The 21,385-nt window shown below is 45.2% G+C and overlaps 1 protein-coding gene across 3 annotated transcripts; it reads right to left on the reverse strand.

The window, feature by feature from the left end:
- Positions 1-1,818: 1,818 nt before the first annotated feature.
- CAMK2N1 (calcium/calmodulin dependent protein kinase II inhibitor 1) lies at positions 1,819-19,716 on the reverse strand. 3 transcript variants are annotated; one of them, XM_073601543.1, is made up of 3 exons: positions 19,585-19,716; positions 16,556-16,826; positions 1,819-11,099 (listed from the first exon to the last, which is right to left on the reverse strand). In XM_073601543.1, exons 1-3 carry the CDS (start codon positions 19,627-19,629, stop codon positions 11,032-11,034), a joined length of 384 nt encoding a protein of 127 aa, XP_073457644.1. In that variant the 5' UTR covers positions 19,630-19,716; the 3' UTR covers positions 1,819-11,031. The 3 variants fall into 3 exon arrangements, with proteins under 3 accessions (XP_073457644.1, XP_073457645.1, XP_073457643.1); XM_073601544.1 differs by lacking the exon at positions 19,585-19,716 and adding an exon at positions 19,288-19,452; XM_073601542.1 differs by lacking the exon at positions 19,585-19,716 and adding an exon at positions 19,080-19,192.
- Between the last annotated feature and the right edge of the window lie 1,669 nt (positions 19,717-21,385).

Genomic DNA, 21,385 nt, shown 5'->3' on the forward strand with positions numbered 1-21,385 from the left:
CTATACAGAACTATATGGAACTATTCTTAGCTATACATAACTATATGAAACTATTCTTAGCTATATGGAAATATACAGAACTATATAGAACCATTCTTAGCTATATGGAGCTATATGGAACTATTCTTAACTATACGGAACTATACAAAACTATATGGAACTATTCTTAACTATATGGAATTATTCTTAACTATACGGAACTATACAGAAATATATGGAACTATTCTTAGATATATGGAACTATACAGAAATATATGGAACTATTCTTAGATATATGGAACTATACAGAAATATATGGAACTATTCTTAACTACACGGAACTATATGGAACCATTCTTAGGTATATGGAACTATACAGAACTATATGGAACTATTCTTAGATATATGGAACTATTCTTAACTATACAGAACTATATGGAACTATTCTTAGCTATATGGAACTATTCTTAGCTGTATGGTACTATACAAAACTATATGGAACTATTCTTAACTATACAGAACTATATGGAACTATTCTTAGCTATACGGAACTATATGGAACTACTGTATTCTTAGCTATATGGAACTTTATGTAACTATACAGAACTATATGGCACTATTTTTAACTATACGGAACTACATGGAACTAGTCTTAATTATAGGGAACTATTCTTTACTATACGGAACTATATGGAACTATACAGAAATATATGGAACTATTCTTAGCTATACAGAAATATATGGAACTATTTTTAACTACACGGAACTATGTGGAACTTTTCTTAACTAAATGGAACTAAATGGAACTACTGTATTCTTAGCTATAAGGAACTATATGTAACTAAACAGAATTGTATGTATTATACAGAACTATATGTAACATTACACAGGGAGGCGGAGCCTCAGGAACGAAAAAAAAAACACACAGACCAGTCAACAGTATCAACAATTTATTGCAATAAAAACAGCAGTAGAATATGATTTGATATTTATTTTCAAGTGCCTCGTACCCCTCCCCCCATTCCCTCCCACCCCATTCCCTCCCCCTCCCCCCATACAGTTACATATTTTAACCCCTTTGACGGCACAGGTCGTGCCGCAAACACGTTTCAAGAGGTACAGAAAAAAAAAAGCGTTAAATATAAACGGCTGAGCTCAGTTCTTGCCACTTTCAGCCCTGCAATACCTCCCTGCTTCCTCATGGCGCTACAAGATGGCAGAAGAAGCGAACGCCATGACCGCCATTTCCGACATAAGGTCAGGCTGAAATAAATATCAAATTCGAGACCTTCGCTCGACCTAGCGGTAGCTTTTGTCAGAGGAAAGGCCGGAGGGGTCCTTTTTCTTTTTTCGGTCAGTGATCCTTTCTATCGTAAAATGCGTTTAAAGGACGCAGTCAAGAAATGCGCAGTTAATGGATGCGGTAATGGAAGACGGAGGATGGGGGACGCACATGAGGTAAGAAAAAAAAAAGCAGCTGATCTGTAAGAGGAGACTCTAAGTGCAACAACCCCGGAACCCCCCCTCCCCCCCTCCCCGCGGCGATTCAGAGACGTATAGACGGATATCGTTTTACCAAAAGGGCTTTTCCGAACGGGATTCCTGCGGCTTAGAGGGAAGCTACAGATGAATTCGATCTGGCCCTAAAAATAGACCACTCGCCTTCTACTAAGGAGAGAAGACATCTAAATATTGTCTTCACCGAAGGCTGGAGTCCATTTACAGTCTGCCGAGTCTTAGCTTACATCTATCTCTTTGTGCGTAAGACGCGGCAACCGAATAACGGCACGTGGCTCTGCTAATTCAACACTTTACTGCCCAATGGAAAAACAAGATGGCGGAAATTTAGGTGAAGTATATGCGGGAGGATTCAGAGAGGAGCGTGCAATCTGATCCTCGATGGCCCAGGCAGTGGTTAGTGGCGTACAGACCAAAGATTAAAAAAAAAGAAAATGATGTTTCCCTCACCAAGAGAATTTCCAAAATGGTGGAAGATGTTCCAATGTGACCCTTTCCATATGGCGCCAAACGCTCCATTCCTGGTCTTCTATTGGGGAATTCAGGCAGCCATGTTTCAAACTGACTCTATACAATCCTTTCTAAGGTGCCATTCACATTGAATGAGTGATTGAATGATCTTGATTGATGCATGGTAACCATTGGATTTACCAAAACTATGTCAAGGCCTGCTTAAACATTCAATTTAAATTCAATCAGGTTGGCACCCCCCCACCCCCACCCCACTAGAGGGCTATTGGTAGATCGATAGGGGAATGTACAACCAGATTGTAAGGTGTCCGGCCATCTTCAGTCTATGATGAGAGAAGCCCAGGGTTGGAGTCATTTGCATCTAATGGATCAGATTGTGTCAGAGGGTCCACCAACTTGAACCACACCACAAACTATACCTGAAAGGGGCACAGATGGCGCCCACAGCTAGAAATTGATGTTGTAAAACAAAAACCACGTAGGCCAGTGTGACTTTTCCTAATGATATCAAAGAGAAGGACCCATGGGGCAAGTATAGCCAGGCCTTTAATTGTATCGTTCTTCTTGAACGATGAAGCGGCCTTCACACAAAGCTGATTGTTGTCTTGACAACTTGGTCATCTTATCCATTTCATGGCAGCCGTTTTGAATTCCTGTGGCTTGAACCGCTTTCCCTCACAGCACACATTTTCATATTTCTTGGCTGTCTCTTATACCCCCTGTTACATGGCAGCCATTTGGCTTCCCTATCACTTTATATGCCACATGGCAGCCATGATGAATCCTGTCATGTGACCTCCAACAAACCCTCCACCAAGAAGACATTTTGGAATCCTGTTATGTGACGCCAATAAGCCCTCCACCAATAAGCCACTATGAATTATTGTTGTGTGGCCTCACTGAGTCCATCATCTAGCAACCATCATGGATTAATGTCAGGCAACTCCAGTAGGTTCTCCACGAAGAACCAATTTTGGATGGCAGTCATGAGACCGCGATGAGTCACCATCTAGAAACCATCTTGAAATCCTTTTACATGACTCCACCAAGCCTATTTTGGATTCCTGTCATGGAACTTACCCAGCCCACCATCTAGAAACCATCTTGGAATATTGTCAGATGATTCCACTGAACCCTCCCCCGAGAAGCCATTTTGAAATCCTGTTGGGTAACCTTACTTTGTCCATCGTATAGAAACTATCTTGCAATTCTGTCAGATGACTCCACTAAGCCCTCCACCGAGAAGCCATTTTGGAGTCCTGTTGGGTGACCTCACTTTGTCCAACATCTAGAAACCATCTTGGAATCCTGTCAGGTGACTTCACTAAGCCCTCCACCGAGAAGCCATTTTGGAGTCCTGTTGGGTGACCTCACTGTGTCCACTATCTAGAAACCATCTTGGAATCAAGTTAGGTAACTTTACTAAACCCTGCACCAAGAAGTCATTTTGAATTCCTGCCAGGTGACCTCACTTCTCCCACCCTAGAAGCCATTCTAAAGTCCTGTGACCCCCACTAAGCCATCTATGGTGCAGCCACGTGAACACATCAAGATACATGTAGAAACCATCTTAAAAATCCTGTCAGATGACTCCCACTGAGCATCCCCCCAAGAGATACACTATAGATTCCAGTTATGTGACTTTACTGGGCCCACCATCAAGAAGCCATTTTGGAATCCTGTCAGATGAATCCACTAAGCCCTCCACCAAGAAGCCATTTTGGATTCCTGTCAGGTGACCTCACTCCTTCCACCACTCTAGAAGCTGTTCTGAAGTTCTGTGACCTCACTAAGCCATCTATGAGGAAGCAATTTTGGATTCCTATCATGTGAAACCAACTAAGCTCCTACCAGTTTACCTCATGGAGTTCAACACCTAGTAGCCATTTTGAGGCCTGCCAGTCTCGTAAACAATCTAGCAGCCATTTTAAAATCTTGACCATCTACCTTACCCACACAGCAGCCATTGTGAAGCCCTGCCAGTCTACCTCAAGGAAGCGACAAACCAGGCGCAAATTTGCCACAGAAGCCATTTTGGAATCCCACCAATCTCTCCTCACCAATTCCTGTCAGACAGCCTCACGGAAACCAACGTATGACAGACATTCTGGAATCCTACCAACCATCTGGGACTCTACCACACGATGACCTGTCTACGGCACGCAGCTCACTACACGGCAGCCATTTTGAATCCTATGTGTATAGAACATACTCCATCACCATTCCCGTATGTATAAATCCCAGCAGACTTGCTGAGGGTTGTAGATAGACATCATGGACACCTTGCCTTGACATCATAAGCTGCTCGCTCTTGCCTTAAAGCTATGGTAGGAACGTATCACTCAGCGAAGTATGGAAACATTGCAGTGGACTCCAAATTTTCAAACCCCCCCCCCCCCCTCGATCATGTAAATTACATTCCAGCCTACGTGGCGTGACCCCTTTTTTTCTTTTCTGATCAGCCGGAACAAAATCCTTACCCGCAAAACAGTAGCAAAAACCTGAGCCATGCAAAAAATAAAGACATATTCAGCGCTATTTAAAGTGTACCTGTCACCCCATGAAGGCCATTTTGCTTTGCCGTGAGAAAGCAGCTTATTCATTTGCTAGGAACCAGTCAGACCCGCCTGGTGGGCAGAAGACGCTCCGTGCCTCGGCGATCGGGCCGACTTCCAGCAAAGGAATCAGCTCAGTTTCACAAAATGGTCGTCACCATGGCAACTGGTACAGGAGATTCCTTCCAGAACCGGCATCGTCGTGAACGCGGTATTACAGTCGTGTTAGCTTCGTGTTTACAATTTTTCTTCTCTTCCCAACAAAATAAAAAAAAGTTAAATATGACATCGAGACCATCAAGGAAGAACGTAAAGGGCGCGGAGCATAAACCGTATTCCCCCGTCACCCACCGCCCAGATAATACACAGACAAGCGCCAGGAGACCGCCAATGAGCGTGACAAAGGAGACTTAAGAAGAATCAGACGGAAGCTGACACTGAGTAAAGGAAAATAATAGAGGGACTGGTATACCCTGCCACCCGGCCACAAGAGTTGTGCCACGGCATCTTCAGTCCACCCAATGGCAAGATCAAGCCTTTAAACTCTACTTTGAATCGGATTTGACACCGCAACCTGGGCAGCATTTTACATGGTATCTACTTTGTCCCTTTTCAGCCCATGCAGGCTCTTGAAGCCTTGCACCTAAATTATGACATTCTGAGGTCCTCCCTGCTGCCATGTCTGCTGAATGTTGAGCTCAAAGGTGGCATAATCAGATACCTAACATGGCCCCGGGAGGAGAACTTTCACCTCGTGGCCCACTTGCACTTCCAGAGCCTGCACAGGCCTAAGGGAACCCCCCCCAAAAAATGATCAAAGCTGATCATTTTCACTGCCGGTCACACCATGCCAAGCTGACCAGGAAAAAAAAGACCTGGGCTCAAGTCTTTAAAGCCAGGGGCTGTGTGACAGAGGAGCCCTTCACGGAGACCGGCTGAAACAATCTGCCATCAGAGTACTGAGGAGTTTGTACCATCAATTCAGGTTCCTCCATTCAATCCTCTAAGCATCTCCAGACACCCCCCTCCCACCAGATGGCGTTCTCAGATCAGGGCTCAGACTGCACACAGCACCCCTATATATTAAAGAGCTGGGGGCTGGAAGTTTACGAACGGCCTCCCTAAGAACGCTCCCCTGAAGGACACCTTTGATGAGGCAAAGGACACAGTAATCTATAATGATTGGAATTCACCCCTCTGGGAGATCTAAAAGGTGCATTTCGACTTGCCTCCTGGGGTCTGTAGTGCTGCTGGGGGGGTTATTTTGGAAACACTGTAGGAAAAAAAAAAAAAAAAAAGTACACTTCCCAGAATGCACAGGGAAGCGCGTCACAAAACATATTCCACAACAACTGGACCGTCCTAGATCCGGGTGACTTGCTGAGCAAGCAGCAACAAAAGACAAGTTCCTATAGAAGTTTGGCACTCGTGGAAGAACTTTGTTCACCTCCTAGGCCGCCATATTACTTGTAACCCCTTCAATACCAAAGCATTACCCCCCCCCCCCTTTCCCCTAACGCGGCCGGCAAAACCGTACAACCGCCAAGCGAAACTCAACGTCCGCTAACAAAAGGGGGGGGGGGGCCCATTAGACTGATCGTTCGGCCTAAGCTTGTGACGGGTCATCCCACCACCTCCACATTAAGGAAGCTAACAGTTACACACGCACAAAAAAGGATAATAAAGTAAAAACAAAACAAAAAAAACAAAAAAAACAAAGTAGTTAAAAATATTCATAACAAAAACACAAATTCTCTGCCACAGGAAACCGAAAAAAAAAAAAAGAAAAAAAAAGCAGAAATACAACAAATTCTTCTTTTAAAAAAATACAAATCGTAATTCTTTCTCCTTTTATAGTACCTTAAATTTTCATATATATATATTTCTTTTTAAATAACAAAAACAAATAAGAGGAACACGCGATATTGCACGGCTAAAAATAGGTTTTTTTTTTGTTTGTTTTTTTTTTTTGTTTGTTTTTTTTTTTCCATTCGTCAAAAGAATGTTACATGTCAAAACAGTTCTTGCATGCAAAGGTGCACAGTATTCCACATATATATCTATATATATGTATATTTTTTGCAAGGTTAAATCATGTAAACAGTATATGAAGCAGAGCGAGCGGAAGCAGACGCTCTGTCAGGAATTCAGATATATGTTCAACAAAAAAAAAAAAATTTTTTTTTTTTTTTTTTTTACTTTCCCAAAGTATACTTGTTACCATTTTCAAAGCTCTTTATTCGGTTCACTGGAAACTTGTTGGCATCAAAAGTTACAATAAACAGATCCACCGTCCAGCGAAAAAAAAAAAAGAGTTGGTGACAAGTATACTTTTACCCAGAGGTGAGTGAACAGAACCGCGCCGGCCCCCCCAAATCGCCATATTTGCAAAAAAAAAAGAAAAAAAATAGTATCACCTTATCTAGCTAGATTCACAGTATTTTTTTTAAATCTCTTGATGTCCACGTAACGCAAATCTCTTGATGTCCACGTAACGCACAAGTGTGGCAGTGAAAAGGGCCTGCTTTAACACCCACACTCCGCTCAGATGTGCGGCAGAGGTTTCTGTGCTGAGAGCGCCTTCACTGTGCACTCCCAGACCAGACAACGAGCTGTCAAAGACAGCACCTGGTGTCGGCGGGACCAGCTCCCAGTCACGTGGCCAAGGTGACAGCCAATCAAAATGGTCACATGACTAGTCAGACAATTCCACCCCCACCCCCCGGGTGTAATAGCTCAGATAAAAGTACGCCAGTTTGGGTGGGAAGGTGTTAACCTAACTAGACCAATCTTTCTCCCTACGCGTTGCGGCCTGCTCAGGTTCTTTGGGTGGGAAGGTGTTAACCTAACTAGACCAATCTTTCTCCCTACGCGTTGCGGCCTGCTCACGTTCTTTGGGTGGGAAGGTGTTAACCTAACTAGACCAATCTTTCCCCCTACGCGTTGCGGCCTGCTCACGTTCTTTGGGTGGGAAGGTGTTAACCTAACTAGACCAATCTTTCCCCCTGCGTGTTGCGGCCTGCTCACGTTCGCTCACCTCTGGCTTTAAGCAGCAGTCAAGATTTTTCACTCTTTAAATAATTGTCGTGCTGTATAGTACTGTGATAAGGGGGAGCCCCAAAAGTATGATCTATAGGCAAAAGACATGCTGATCTCATCATCAAAATGACTTTACTTCACTCTGCCAGGAAGCGCCCAATGGAACTTCCAGAGCCCGCACAGCCCTTAGGGAAGAGTAACACAAAAAATGACAAAAGCTGATTGTTTTCACTGGCCAGCCAGGCCATATCAAGCTGACCAGAGAGGTGCAAAAAGGCTGAGGTCCGCCTTTTTTTAGAAGGCCAGAGGCTGTGTGACCGCCCAGCCCTTCTCTGAGATCTTCCAAAACAATTAGAGTATTGAAAGGTTTGCGCAATTGATTTAGATTCCTGTGAGCATCTCCAGAAGAATCTCCCCTGAGACCCCCAACCATCTCAGCACAGGTGATCTCAGATCAGGGCTCAGGCTGCACACAGCACCCCTATTAGTTAACAAGCTAAGGGCTGTAAGTTAACAAACAGCCTCTCTATGTAATCGGGAAGAGCGCTCCCCTCAAGGTCAACTTAGATAAGGCAAAGAGCTCAATCATCCATAATGATAGGAATTCATCCTTCTATCCTCGTACTCTCTCAGGAAACCTTTTTTTTTAACGGTTTTGGAGATCTAGCCTGCTCTTTACTAATGCAAAATGAGCTGTGGAACCATTTTAGACTCCTGAAAGGCTCTGGCCTTTCAATTTTTTGAACAAGCTTAAAACTAGATGCACAGCGCAAAAGGAACGGCCTATGGCTTAAGTCAAACAGGCCCAAGACTTGGAACATGTCCTACAAGCCATCACTGGCCATGATGGATGGCAATTACAGGCCACGTACCAAGCTATTCCATGCAAGCAGTCGGGGAGAGGATCTGGCCAATGTGTTGGCTACCATACAAAAAAGTTGCAATCATAGCAATGAGAGCCAATTTCAATCTGACCTTCTCGAGATCTAGCCTGCTCTGTACTAAGGTGGCAAACAAGCTGTGGAACCATTTTAGGCTCACTAAGGCATCTGGCCTTTAGATTTTTGGAAGGATTAAAATAAGATACACAGCGCAAAAGGAACGGCCTATGGCTTAGTCAAACAGGCCTGAGACTTGGAACATGTCCTACAAATCATTATTGGCCATGACGGATTCCACAGCAAAAAGTTGCAATCATAGCAATGAGAGCAAGTACAATCTGACCTTCTTGGCCACCTTGACTTGACCAAAGCTGGACATTAACTGGCATAATTTTTTTTTAAATTTACATATACATCTGTGAGCTATTTGTCCTTCAACTAGTTCAACAGCTTTCCAACCGAAACCCTGACATGCTCAATCTCAACTGGCCATGACAGATGGCAACCACAGGCCATGTACAAAGCTATTCCATGCAGACAGTCAAGGACAAGATCTGGCCAAAGTGTTGGCTACCATAGCAAAAAGTTGCAATCATAATAATGAGAGCAATTGCAATCTGACCTTCTTGGCCTTCTTGACTTGACCAGTGCTGGACATTAACTGGTATAATTTTTTTTAAAGTTGCCATATACATTTGTGAGCTATTTGTCCTTCGACTAGCTCAATCTCAACTGGCCATGACAGATGGCAACCATCTGATTAAACATACAAGGCTAATATTCCCAGACAAGGTCTGGCCAAAGTTTTGTTGGCTATCATACCAAGAAGTTGCAATCATAGCAATGAGAGCCAATTTCAATCTGACCTTCTTGAGATCTAGCCTGCACTTTACTAAGGTGACAACCAAGCTGTGGAACTATTTTAGGCTCACGAGAGGCTCTAGCCTTTAGATTTTTGGACAAGATTAAAATTAGATACACAGCACAAAAGGAGCGGCCTATGGCTTAGTCAAACAGGCCTGAGACTTGGAACATGTCCAAAAACCATCGTTGGCCATGACAGCTACCATAGCAAAAAGTTGCAATCATAGCAATGAGAGCAATTTTAATCTGAACTTCTTGAGATCCAGCCTGCTCTTTACTAAGGTGACAAACAAGCTGTGGGACCATTTTAGGCTCACAAAGGGTTTTTGGCCTTTAGATTTTTTTGGACAAGCTTAAAACTAGATGCACAGCACAAAAGGAAAGGTCTGTGGCTCAGTCAAACCGGCCCGAGACTTGGAACATGTCCTACAAATCATCGTTGGACACGATGGCTACCATAGCAAAAATTTGCAATTATAGCAATGTGAGCCAAGTCCAATCTGACCTTCTTGGCCTTCTTGACTTGACCGGTGTTGGACATTAACTGGTATAATCTTTGAAAAAAAAAAAACTTTTTGCACATACATTTGTGAGCTATTTGTCCTTCGACTGGTTCAACAGCTTTCCAACTGAAACCCCCGACGTGCTCAATCTCAACTGGAAGACCTTAAGTTACACCAAATTTGCTTTACTTCGTACAAAATAAGGAAAAAAAAAATATTCTCAACTTTTCGTAAACAAAAAGTTTTGTAGCACCCACCAACCCCTCATTTTAAATAAAAAAAAGACCTAAACTTTTTTTTTTTTGTATTTCAAAAGTGCACATGTACAGCTGCCGTAGAGAAGGCTCGTTACTGCTGGGGGAAGGGGGGAGGGGGGTCAGAGGTAAAAGGGGAAAAGGAGGCTAAGCTTAGGAAGATCATGAACTTTGGGAATTATCTCACGGTATCATGCAGCACGACTGAGTACCAACTGGTAACTCCAAAGTCTTCAAGCACTGAGAAAAAAAAAAATTTAACACAATGGTTTTTATCCCAAAAAAAAAAAAAAAAAAAGCGGGCACATTTGTCAGTAGATATTGAATCTGCGATACCTGGCAATGTACCCTTTTTTTGGACAGAGAACCCTTCAGTTCATTGCGCCCCGGCAAAAAAAAATAAAAAAAATCGCGCAATCTGGCTACGGCAGGGTCCCGGGTCGGTGTCCGCGTTGGCAAATCTCCTTCGGACGTAAGAATAAAAGAAGACGGTTGTCCCCAAAATCTCTTTATGAGCAACCCCCCACCCCCCCCCCCCACCACCACCACCACGGCTGGTTGACTTTTTTGAAGCCCCCACAAGTCAATGTTCGTTTTTTTTTCCCCGAGGCAAAAAAAACAAAGAAAAAAAGCAGCTGCCACCGAGCGGCCTCTCCTTAAGATGTGACGGTATGGTTGTTGGGGGGCACGGAAACCCCTAAAAAAAAGATGACCTTAGCTGCTGTTATTTTTTTTTTTAAAACCAAATCTCTCCATTTTTGTTTCTTTCTCCTTCTTTGATCCACCTCTGCTCTTCCGGGGGGGTTCTTCTCCCCGGCGCCCCCGAGAGTTGTGTTGTTTGTATGCTGTGGTTGAAATAAGCTGTGACATTTCAGATGGCAGGACAAAAAAATCTGGCTTATTCGATTCTTTGTCGACTAGTGGTATTATTTTTTTTTTAATTTTTAAAAGATCCTTTTCGAAGCGTTTAGACGGCAGGAGGGGCCTTCTCGGACATGAGGACGTCTTCGATCCGTTCGTCTTCTTCTATCACCACTAGAAAAAGTAGGACAGGGTTAGGGGGGTGGCTTTGTTTCCATGGTGTTCAGCTGCATCTACATCCTAATAAAAAAAAAAAAATCCCTCCCGACACAAAGGTACGGCTTGCATTAGGGGGGTCTGAGCAGGAAAAACGCTAGTCTCCGTATTTCGCAAGGTCGCTGCTAAGCTCATTCACTGACATATCTTATACTGTGTCATGCACGTGCGCTACCTAGTCAGGCCAGGGGGGCACTTCCTCCCCCCCTCCCCCCCCCCCCCGGCCCTCTCCAACTGGGGATGGTGAGATCACATTTAAAGCAAAACTATGGGAAGATACAAAAGACAAAGATGAGACCCAGTTTCCCCGCACCTTGTCTTAGCAGCCGGCAGCAGAGAGGAGGATAGAACTCCTCCGCCAGATCCTGCACTTCTCTGTGCAGTCAGAGAGGCTCGTCTCTGTCACCCACCCCACTTCCTATCTTAGAGTCAGTCATAGAGAGGAGAATAGAACTCCTCCGCCAGATCCTGCACTTCTCTGTGCAGTCACAGAGAGGCTCGTCTCTGCCACCCCCCCCCCCCCACTTCCCATCTCAGGAGTCGGTCATAGAGAAGAGAACAGAACTCTTCCTACAGATCCTGCGCGCCACTCTGTCCAGCTGCAGCACCCCCTCGTCTCTGCCTCCCCTGGTCTCAGCATTCATGTGGCCCTTTGCACCTCAGCTGCAGCACCCCCTTAGTCTCTCCGCACCTTGACTTAGCAGAAAGGCAGCAAAAAGAAGGACAGAACTCCTCCGCCAGATCCTGCACTTCTCTGTGCAGTCACAGAAAGGCTTGTCTCTGCCACCTCCCCCCCCCCATCTCAGGAGTCGGCCGCATAGAGGAGAACAAAATACACTTCCTACAGATCCTGCGCCACTCTGTGGCAGCTGCAGCACCCCCTCATCTCCGCTTCCCCTGGTCTCAGCATTCAGCAGACCCCAGCCCTCCTCTGGTCCTCCTCCAGACCCTGCCCTTTCTGCTTCCCAGCTCTACCCCCAGATTCTTCCCTGCAGCAGCACAAGATAAGGGGGGCGCACTGTGATATAATGTGTAATGTGGGTGGGGGGTTCTTGACATCTAGTCTTACAGATACAACCGGCTCTTTGAAGGCACCCATAAGGCTGGTGCGACCTGCAATCAGCTCTTCTCCTACCCCAGGCACCCAGAATAATGTATGGTCTGTGCCCCCCTCTGATGTAGGTTCACAGGGGGGTCAGCAGATCCCGTTGCCTCCTGAACCAGCGCCCCACTATGACTGACACGGGACAGAAATGGGGCATATTTTCTTCCTGATTTAGACCTGCTGCCCACAACTTTCCATCTAACCGGCCATAAGTGTCAGGCCCAGAGGAGGGGCAACTTTCGATTCAGTGTATGTTGATGCAATGGGGGGAGATTTACTAAAACTGGAGCGTGCAAAATCTGGTGCAGCTGTTCATGGCAGCCAATCAGCTTCTAGCTTTAACTTCTTCAATTGCAGTGCCTTGAAAAAGTATTCAGACCCCTTGAAAATTCCCACATTTTCTCATGTTACAACCAAAAATGTAAATGTATTTTATTGGGATTTTATGTGATAGACCAACACAAAGTGTCACATATTTGTGAAGTGGAAGGAAAATGATAAACGATACAAATAAATATGTGAAAAGGCATTTGTATTCAGTCCCCTTTACTCTGATACCCCTATCTAAAATCTAGTGGAACCAATTGCCTTCAGAAGTCACCTAATTAGTAAATAGAGTCCACCTGTGTGTTATGTAATCTCATTATAAATACAGCTGTTCTGTGAAGCCCTCAGTGATTTGTTAGAGAACCTTAGTGAACAAACAGCATCATGAAGACCAAGGAACACACCAGACAGGTCAGGGATAAAGTTGTGGAGAAGTATAAAGTAGGGTTAGGTTATAAAAAAAAATCTCCCAAGCTTTGAACATCTCACGGAGCTCTGTTCAATCCATCATCGGAAAATGGAAAGATTATGGCACAACTGCAAACCTACCAAGACATGGCCGTCCACCTAAACTGACCGGCCGGGCAAGGAGAGCATTCATCAGAGAAGAGCCAAGAGGTCCATGGTAACTCTGGAGGAGCTGCAGAGATCCACAGCTCAGGTGGGAGAATCTGTCCACAGGACAACTATTAGTCGTGTTCTCCACAAATCTGCCCTTTATGGAAGAGTGACAAGAAGAAAGACATTGGTGAAAGAAAGTCATAAGAAGTCCTGTTTGTAGTTTGTGAGAAGCCATGTGGAGGACACAGCAAACATGTGGAAGAAGGTGCTTTTTAAAATATTTATTTGTATCATTTATCATTTTCCTTCCACTTCACAATTATGTGACACTTTGTGTTGGTCTATCACATAAAATCCCAATAAAATAAATTTACGTTTTTGGTTGTAACATGACAAAATGTGGAGAATGTCAAGGGGTATGAATACTTTTTCAAGGCACTGTTAGCTTTGACAATAAAACCTGGAAGCCGATTGGTTTCTATGCAGAGCTGCAGCAGATTTTGAACTCTCCAGTTTTAGTAAATCCCCTACAATCCTTATGTTTTCCTAATATAGACTTTTCAGCCAATTCAATACAATGATGCCGTGTGGTGGAGGTCACGGTAATGGACTTCCAACAACTAGACGTGGAACATTTAGGCCAGGTGGTAGACTGACCTCCAGATCATCTGTTTCTAGGGTTGAAAGGGACAGCTGGAAAAAACGTTCGGAGACAAACTATAAATGGGTCAAATATAGGTGAAAATAGACCACCTGGTCTTTAGCCAGGATAGGAAAGGGTACAGAGAGGCCAGATAGCCTCAACATGGGCAAAACTTGGGGAGAATTTGACAGCTGACCTTAAGCTGTTGTGAAAATTGGATTCAAGAAGACAGTCATATTCTAGAGGAGCTAAAAACAGGACATGGGTGGACGACTGACCTCAAGGTGGACTGAGTAAAGGCTGGAAGGGTCACCAGAAGCTCTGCTAGATGTCCTCTAGGTGGACAAATATAGACCAGAAAATGGACAGATGACCTCCAGACTTCTGCCTGTCACAAGCTATGGATAATGGTGGCCTGTTCTGAAATAGTTTGGCTGACTCTACTATCACACAGATGTCAGGTGATCATTTATAACCAATGCCAATGTGATGAGGTCATAGAAAGTTTCCCGAGAATGATACTGCCAGTTTTTGGTTTCTCTATATGATTGATATTCTTGGGGTGAAACAAAGGCCTCTTTAGGCACGGGAATGGGTTCCTGTCATTGGTGGCCATACTGGTTTTGGCTTTTTTGGACACAACATATCACTTTAACTGCAGAACATGCAAATCACATGGAGTGGGGTACATGTTGGTGGTCTATAGATACTAAAATAACAACAGAAATGATTGATGACAGAACCATGGGAGACACGCAGGTTGAGTTTAGGGGTGCCGACAGACAGAAGGAGAGGAACATATAGGCTTAGCTGAAGAAGGGCAAGGATGGGGGCACAAATGTTCAGTCTGGGGGTGCAAAAACTATAAAGGCTCAACTTGGTTGTGCAGACCAAATTATAGTGACACAGACTCAGTTTGGGGGTGCAGATAGTATTAAAAGGGACACATGCTCTGTTTGGGGGCACAGATAGTATTGAAAGGGACACATGCTTTGTTTGGGGGTGCAGATAGTATTAAGAGGGACATATGCTCAGGTTGGGGGTACAGATAGTATTGAGAGGGACACATGCTCTGTTTGGGTGTACAGATAGTATTGAGAGGGTCACGTGCTCTGTTTGGGGGTGCAGATAGTATTGAGAGGGACACATGCTTTGTTTGGGGGTACAGATAGTATTGAAAGGGACACATGCTCTGTTTGGGTGTACAGATAGTATTGAGAGGGTCACGTGCTCTGTTTGGGGGTGCAGATAGTATTGAGAGGGTCACATGCTCTGTTTTGGGGTGCAGATAGTATTGAGAGGGTCACATGCTCTGTTTTGGGGTGCAGATAGTATTGAGAGGGTCACATGCTCTGTTTGGGGGTACAGATAGTATTGAGAGGGACACATGCTCTGTTTGGGGGTGCAGATAGTATTAAGAGGGACATATGCTCTGTTTGGGTGTACAGATAGTATTGAGAGGGTCACATGCTCTGTTTGGGGGTGCAGATAGTATTAAGAGGGACATATGCTCAGGTTGGGGGTACAGATAGTATTGAGAGGGTCACATGCTCTGTTTGGGGGTGCAGATATTATTGAAAGGGACACATGCTCTGTTTAGGGGTACAGATAGTATTGAGAGGGTCACATGCTCTGTTTGGGGGTGCAGATAGTATTGAGAGGGTCACATTTTCTGTTTGGGGGTACAGATAGTATTGAGAGGGTCACATGCTCAGTTTGGGGGTACAGATAGTATTGAGAGGATCACATGCTCTGTTTGGGGGTGCAGATAGTACTGAGAGGGTCACATGCTCTGTTTGGGGGTGCAGATAGTATTGAAAGGGAGACATGCTCTGTTTGGGGGTACAGATAGTATTGAGAGGGTCACATACTCTGTTTGGGGGTGCAGATAGTATTGAAAGGGAGACATGCTCTGTTTGGGGGTGCAGATAGTATTGAGAGGGTCACATTTTCTGTTTGGGGGTACAGATAGTATTGAGAGGATCACATTCTCTGTTTGGGGGTGCAGATAGTACTGAGAGGGTCACATGCTCTGTTTAGGGGTGCAGATAGTATTGAGAGGGTCACATACTCTGTTTGGGGGTGCAGATAGTATTGAAAGGGAGACATGCTCTGTTTGGGGGTACAGATAGTATTGAGAGGGTCACATACTCTGTTTGGGGGTGCAGATAGTATTGAGAGGGTCACATTTTCTGTTTGGGGGTACAGATAGTATTGAGAGGGTCACATGTTCTGCTTGGGGGTGCAGATAGTATTGAAAGGGACACATGCTCTGTTTGGGGGTACAGTTAGTATTGAGAGGGACACATGCTTGGTTTGGGGGTACAGATAGTATTGAGAGGGACACATACTCTGTTTGGGGGTGTAGACAGTTGTAAGGTTCACACACTTAGAAGGTGCAAGTAGTATTAAGGGGCCAAATGCTTAGTTTGGGGCTGCAGACTGAATTAAAGGGTGGGGTGCAGACCAAATTTTAGGGACACACAAAACTTACTTTTGGGGTAAAAGATGACAGGATTATGAAGGTAGACAGGCTTTTTTCAACTTGTAGTAAAACCGTATTATGGGGACACCCAAAATCAAATTTTGGGGTGCAGGCAGAATTATACAAAACAGAGGCTCAGTATGAGAGTACCTGCACAATTATTTGTTTGGGGTGAAGGCAGGCGATAAAATAGGGAGACACACATCACAAGTGCTTTGGGAGGGGAGCACACAGTCTGGGGGTGCAGTCAGAATTGGGGGGGGTGGGCACACAGATTCATACTGAAGACTCACCTCTCTTGCTGCGCCCAATCTGGCCAAGTTTGGGGGGTCTCTTGCCGCCCCCCTGGCCAGAGCTGCCATAGAAGTTGCCGGTGTCCTGAAGGCGGCAGGTGAGGGGTATCTGGCCATCCCCCCCTCCGTCGGCATAATGCCCCCGCTGCTCGGCTTCGCTGAAGGGCAGCACTTCGGACATGCTGACAGCGATCACAGCCCACTCCGGAGGACGCTGATCACTCACCACGGAGACCCCGATCACATCGTCCGGCTGGGGGAGCGGGGGAACCTGGAGAGGGGTGAGCAGGGGGGAGAACAGAATTAAGTAGGTGGGGGAGGGGGTTAGAAGGTGTGAGGGGTAAATAAATGACTTATTGGGGAAGGAGGGCAGAAGAAGGTAGGATACTTATTGGGATGTATTTAGGGGTAATTTACATTGTCTGGAATTAGCCAATACTGTGGTTTTGTGGCAGGTAGGTTGCATTAGCGGAAGGTAAGAGTTAGGCTACCTAGTGGGAGGGGGGTTGTTTATCTATTGGAAGGGTAGGAGGTAGGTTGCCTAGTCGGTAGGAGGGGGGGGGGGGGGGGCGGTTATGTGTTGGAAGGGTAGGAGGTAGTAGGAGAGTAGGTTATGTATTGAATGGATAGAAGGTAGGGGTAGGTTACCTAGTGGTTGAGGGGTAGCTTAAGTATTTGATGGGTAGGAAGTATGTTACCTAGTGGAAGGGGGGTAGGTTATCTATTGGAGGGGTTAGAGGTAGTTTATGCGGTAGGAGGAGGATAGGTTATGTATTGGAAAGATAGGAGGAACGTTACCTAGTGGCAGGGGAGTAGAATTAGTACTGGAAGGGATGGACTTAAGTTACTGAGAGGAAAGGTGGTAGGTTACCCATTAGAAGGGTTGGAGGTAGCTTACCTTGTAGGAGGGGGATAGGTTGTGTATTAGGGAGGTAGAAGGTGGGTTACCCAGTGGAAAGGGGTAGGTCATGTATTGGAAAGGTAGGAGATAGATTACCCAGTACGAGGGAGGTAAGATTTGTTTGGTAAGGTACAGTGTAAGTTACCTAGTGAGAGGGGGGTAAGTTGCACAGTGAAAGGATAAAAGGTAGGTTACCTAGCGGGTTGCTTTTTGGAATGGATGATGGTAGGTTACCTAGTGGGATGGGGGTAGGTTGCATATGGGGGGGGGGGGTTGGTTGCATAGTGATAGGGTGGCAAGTAGGTTATCTAGAGGGAGGGAGGTAGGTTGCATAGTGGAAGGATATGAGGTAGGTTACCTAGGGGAGGGTTAGGTTACATAGTAGGAAGGAGGTAGGTTGCATGGTGGGAGGGTAGGGGTAGCTTACCTAGTGGGAGGGAGGTAGGTTGCATAGTGGGAGGATAGGGGTAGCTTACCTAGTGGGAGGTAGGTAGGTTGCATAGTGGGAGCGTAAGGGTAGTTTACCTAGTGGTAGGTAGGTAGGTTGCATAGTGGGGGGGTAGGGGTAGCTTACCTAGAGGGAGGTAGGTAGGTTGCATAGTGGGAGGGTAGGGGTAGCTTACTTAGTGGGAGGGAGGTAGGTTGCATAGTGGGAGCGTAAGGGTAGTTTACCTAGTGGTAGGTAGGTAGGTTGCATAGTGGGGGGGTAGGGGTAGCTTACCTAGAGGGAGGTAAGTAGGTTGCATAGTGGGAGGGTAGGGGTAGCTTACTTAGTGGGAGGGAGGTAGGTTGCATAGTGGGAGGATAGGGGTAGATTACCTAGTGGTAGGTAGGTAGGTTGCATAGTGTGAGGATAGGGGTAGATTACCTAGTGGTAGGTAGGTAGGTTGCATAGAGGGAGGGTAAGGGTAGTTTACCTAGTGGTAGGTAGGTAGGTTGCATAGAGGGAGGGTAAGGGTAGTTTACCTAGTGGTAGGTAGGTAGGTAGCATAGTGGGAGGGTAGGGGTACCTTACCTAGTGGGAGGGTAGGGGTAGCTTACCTAGTGAGAGGGAGGTAGGTTGCATAGAGGGAGGGTATGATGGGGGGTAGGTTGCATAATGGTAGAAATTCAGGTACCTAGTAGGAGGTGGGCTGCCATTAAAGGTAATAAGCATCAGTAGGGGGGAAAGGGATGAAGATAATAGGATTGGAATTACCTGGTAGGGGGAGGGGAGGAGATGTATAGAGAACACCTGTGGTGAGGGGGTGTGAGCCGGATCACCCGGCGGGCGTAGGTTACCTGGCAGATAGAGGGATATCACATTCATCCCTTGCATAGGGGGGTGTGGGCACATAAACAACTCACATAGGGAGTGATAAGACACAATACCTACCGAGAGGGGGTGGGGAGGCCAGGCTGCTGCCGTTGGGTATCTGAACCTGCTGTATAGGTGGTGGGGGGTAGGAGGTGGGGGGTGTGCATGTAAACACGGCACCTGGGTGGGGGGATTAGGGTGGCAGAGGTAGGGTGAGGAGGGGGACCTGTTGGAGGTGGTGGCTGCACTGGTCTACAATGGTGGTGAGGGAGGGAAGGGGGGGGGGGGGGTCTCTGCGGCTGCAGTAAGGGGAGGGGGGCACTTACCTCTGTACATTGGATGTGTAGAGCAGACAGAAGGAGATAATAGAGCTCTATGATAAACAGGTACGAAGAACGGACAGGAGGGTGACGCATATAGAAGGAGGGGAGGGTGGGGGGAGAAGAAGGAGGGGGGGGTATTAGGCAGAAAGGAGAGGAGTAAAGGGGGGGGGGGAGTGAAATTGGGGCAATCAGCAGCAGCAGCAGAACCTACCAGAGGGAGAGAGAGCGGTGCAGATAAAGACAGATCCTGCTGGAGGGAGAGCAGAGACAGGCAGCAGGGAGGTGGAGTGACAGAGAGGGCAGGGAGGGAGACTCAGATCTGGGGGAGAGAGAGGATGGCTCATACACACGCACAGGGGGGACTCTCTGCCATTTCAGTATTCAGCTCGGAGGAGGGGAGACGAAGACGCCTCATCTGCGCACATCACCTATCGCAGCGCCGGTGACACGGGGCCCCCATGGGGGGTGGGGGGTGGGGGAGAATCGACACCCCTCACCCTTTACTCACCTGCTGCGAACCAGCCTGCCAACCGCCCTTCCTAACAAGGGACATTCCCCACGGTCACAGCGCCCTGCCATCCCCCAACGCCACCGCCGCCGCCACCATCGGCGGCAGGGATCCATCGCAAATCATGAATCCGCACCTAATTATTATTATTATGGAGGATTTATATTCTGCCAACAGTTTGTTTTACAATATAAAGGGAGACGGGACAGTTATAGCACAATTCAATAACAATAATAAAATACAACGTATACAGATAATGATTCCTAAATCTGGAAACAATGTAACAATAAAATACAACGTATACAGATAATGAACCCAAATCTATAAAAATTGTAACAATAAAATACAACGTATACAGATAATGACCCCAAATCTAGAAACATTGTAACAATAAAATACAACATATACAGATAATGATTCCTAAATCTGGAAACAATGTAACAATAAAATACAACGTATACAGATACTGATCCCAAATCTATAAACATTGTAACAATAAAATACAACTTATACAGATAATGATTCCTAAACCCGCAAACAAGGTCACAATAGAATACAGTATATACAGACAATACTTATTCCAATTCTGGTAACATTGTAACAATAAAATACAACATATACAGATAATGATTCCAAATACGGTAACAACGTAGCAAAAAATACAAGGTATACAGATACTGATTCCACAATCCAGAAACATTCTCACAATAAAATACAGTTTGGGGGGGTTATTTACTAAACCTGAGGAGTGAAAACTGGTGCAGCTCTGCATAGCAACCAATCAGCTTCCAGGTTTCATTGCCAAAGCTTAATTGAACAAGCTGAAGCTAGAAGGTGATTGGCTGCCATGCACAGCTGCACCTGGTTCTGAGTGCCCCAGTTTTAGTAAATCCCCCCCCCCCCCCCGCCCCCAATGTATACAGATAATGATTCCAAATCCGGAAACAATATATTTTATTGTGACATTGTTGCTGGATTTGGAATCATTATTACCTGTATACATATCTGTATATCTGTATATATATGTATACGTTGTATTGCATTATTACAATGTTACCGTATTTTGGAATCATGATCTGTATACATTGTATTTTATTGTTGCAATGGGGATGATTTACTCAAACTGGAGAGTTCAAAACCTGGAGCAGCTCTGCATTGTAGCCAATCAGCTTCTAGCGTCAGCTTGTTCAATTGAGTTTTGACAATAAAAACTGGAAGCGGATTGGTTTCTGCGCAGAGCTGCTCCAGGTTTTGCACTCTCCATTTTGAGTAAATCATCCCCATTGCAACAATAAAATACAAAACGTATACAGATCATGATTCCAAAATACGGTAACATTGTAATAATGCAATACAACGTATACATAGATACAGATATATACAGGTAATAATGATTCCAAATCCAGCAACAATGTCACAATATAATACAGTTTGGGGGGTTATTTACTAAAACTGAAGAGTGAAAAATCTGGTGCAGCTCTGCATAGCAACCAATCAGCTTCCAGGTTTTATTACCAAAGCTAAAGTGAACAGGCTGAAGCTAGAAGCTGATTGGCTGCCATGTACAGACGTTGAGTGCTCCAGTTTTAGTAACCCCCCCCCCCCCAATGTATACAAATAATGATTCCAAATCTGGTAACATTGTGACAACATTTATAATGGAAACAGGTGTCAGTATTATAGCGGTCTATTCCTATTCACACATTTTTTTTGAAAACTTTAATAAAGCCTAATAATAATAATAATAATAATATACTGAAAGAATGGAACACATTGTGCGTCAGTCACTACAGGAATCCCA

Source organism: Aquarana catesbeiana, linkage group LG10 (genome assembly GCF_042186555.1).
Source record: "Aquarana catesbeiana isolate 2022-GZ linkage group LG10, ASM4218655v1, whole genome shotgun sequence".
NCBI lineage: Eukaryota > Metazoa > Chordata > Amphibia > Anura > Ranidae > Aquarana > Aquarana catesbeiana.

Bases quoted from the DNA above. Each gene is read 5' to 3' on its own strand.
- CAMK2N1 (XM_073601542.1), bottom strand. From the start codon at position 19,169: ATGCGTCACCCTCCTGTCCGTTCTTCGTACCTGTTTATCATAGAGCTC. The intron at 16,827-19,079 runs GTAAGTGCCCCC...ACCCCTCTCCAG, and splicing joins TACACATCCAATGTACAGAG to GTTCCCCCGCTCCCCCAGCC. The intron at 11,100-16,555 runs GTGAGTCTTCAG...TACTTTTTCTAG, and splicing joins GATTGGGCGCAGCAAGAGAG to TGGTGATAGAAGAAGACGAA.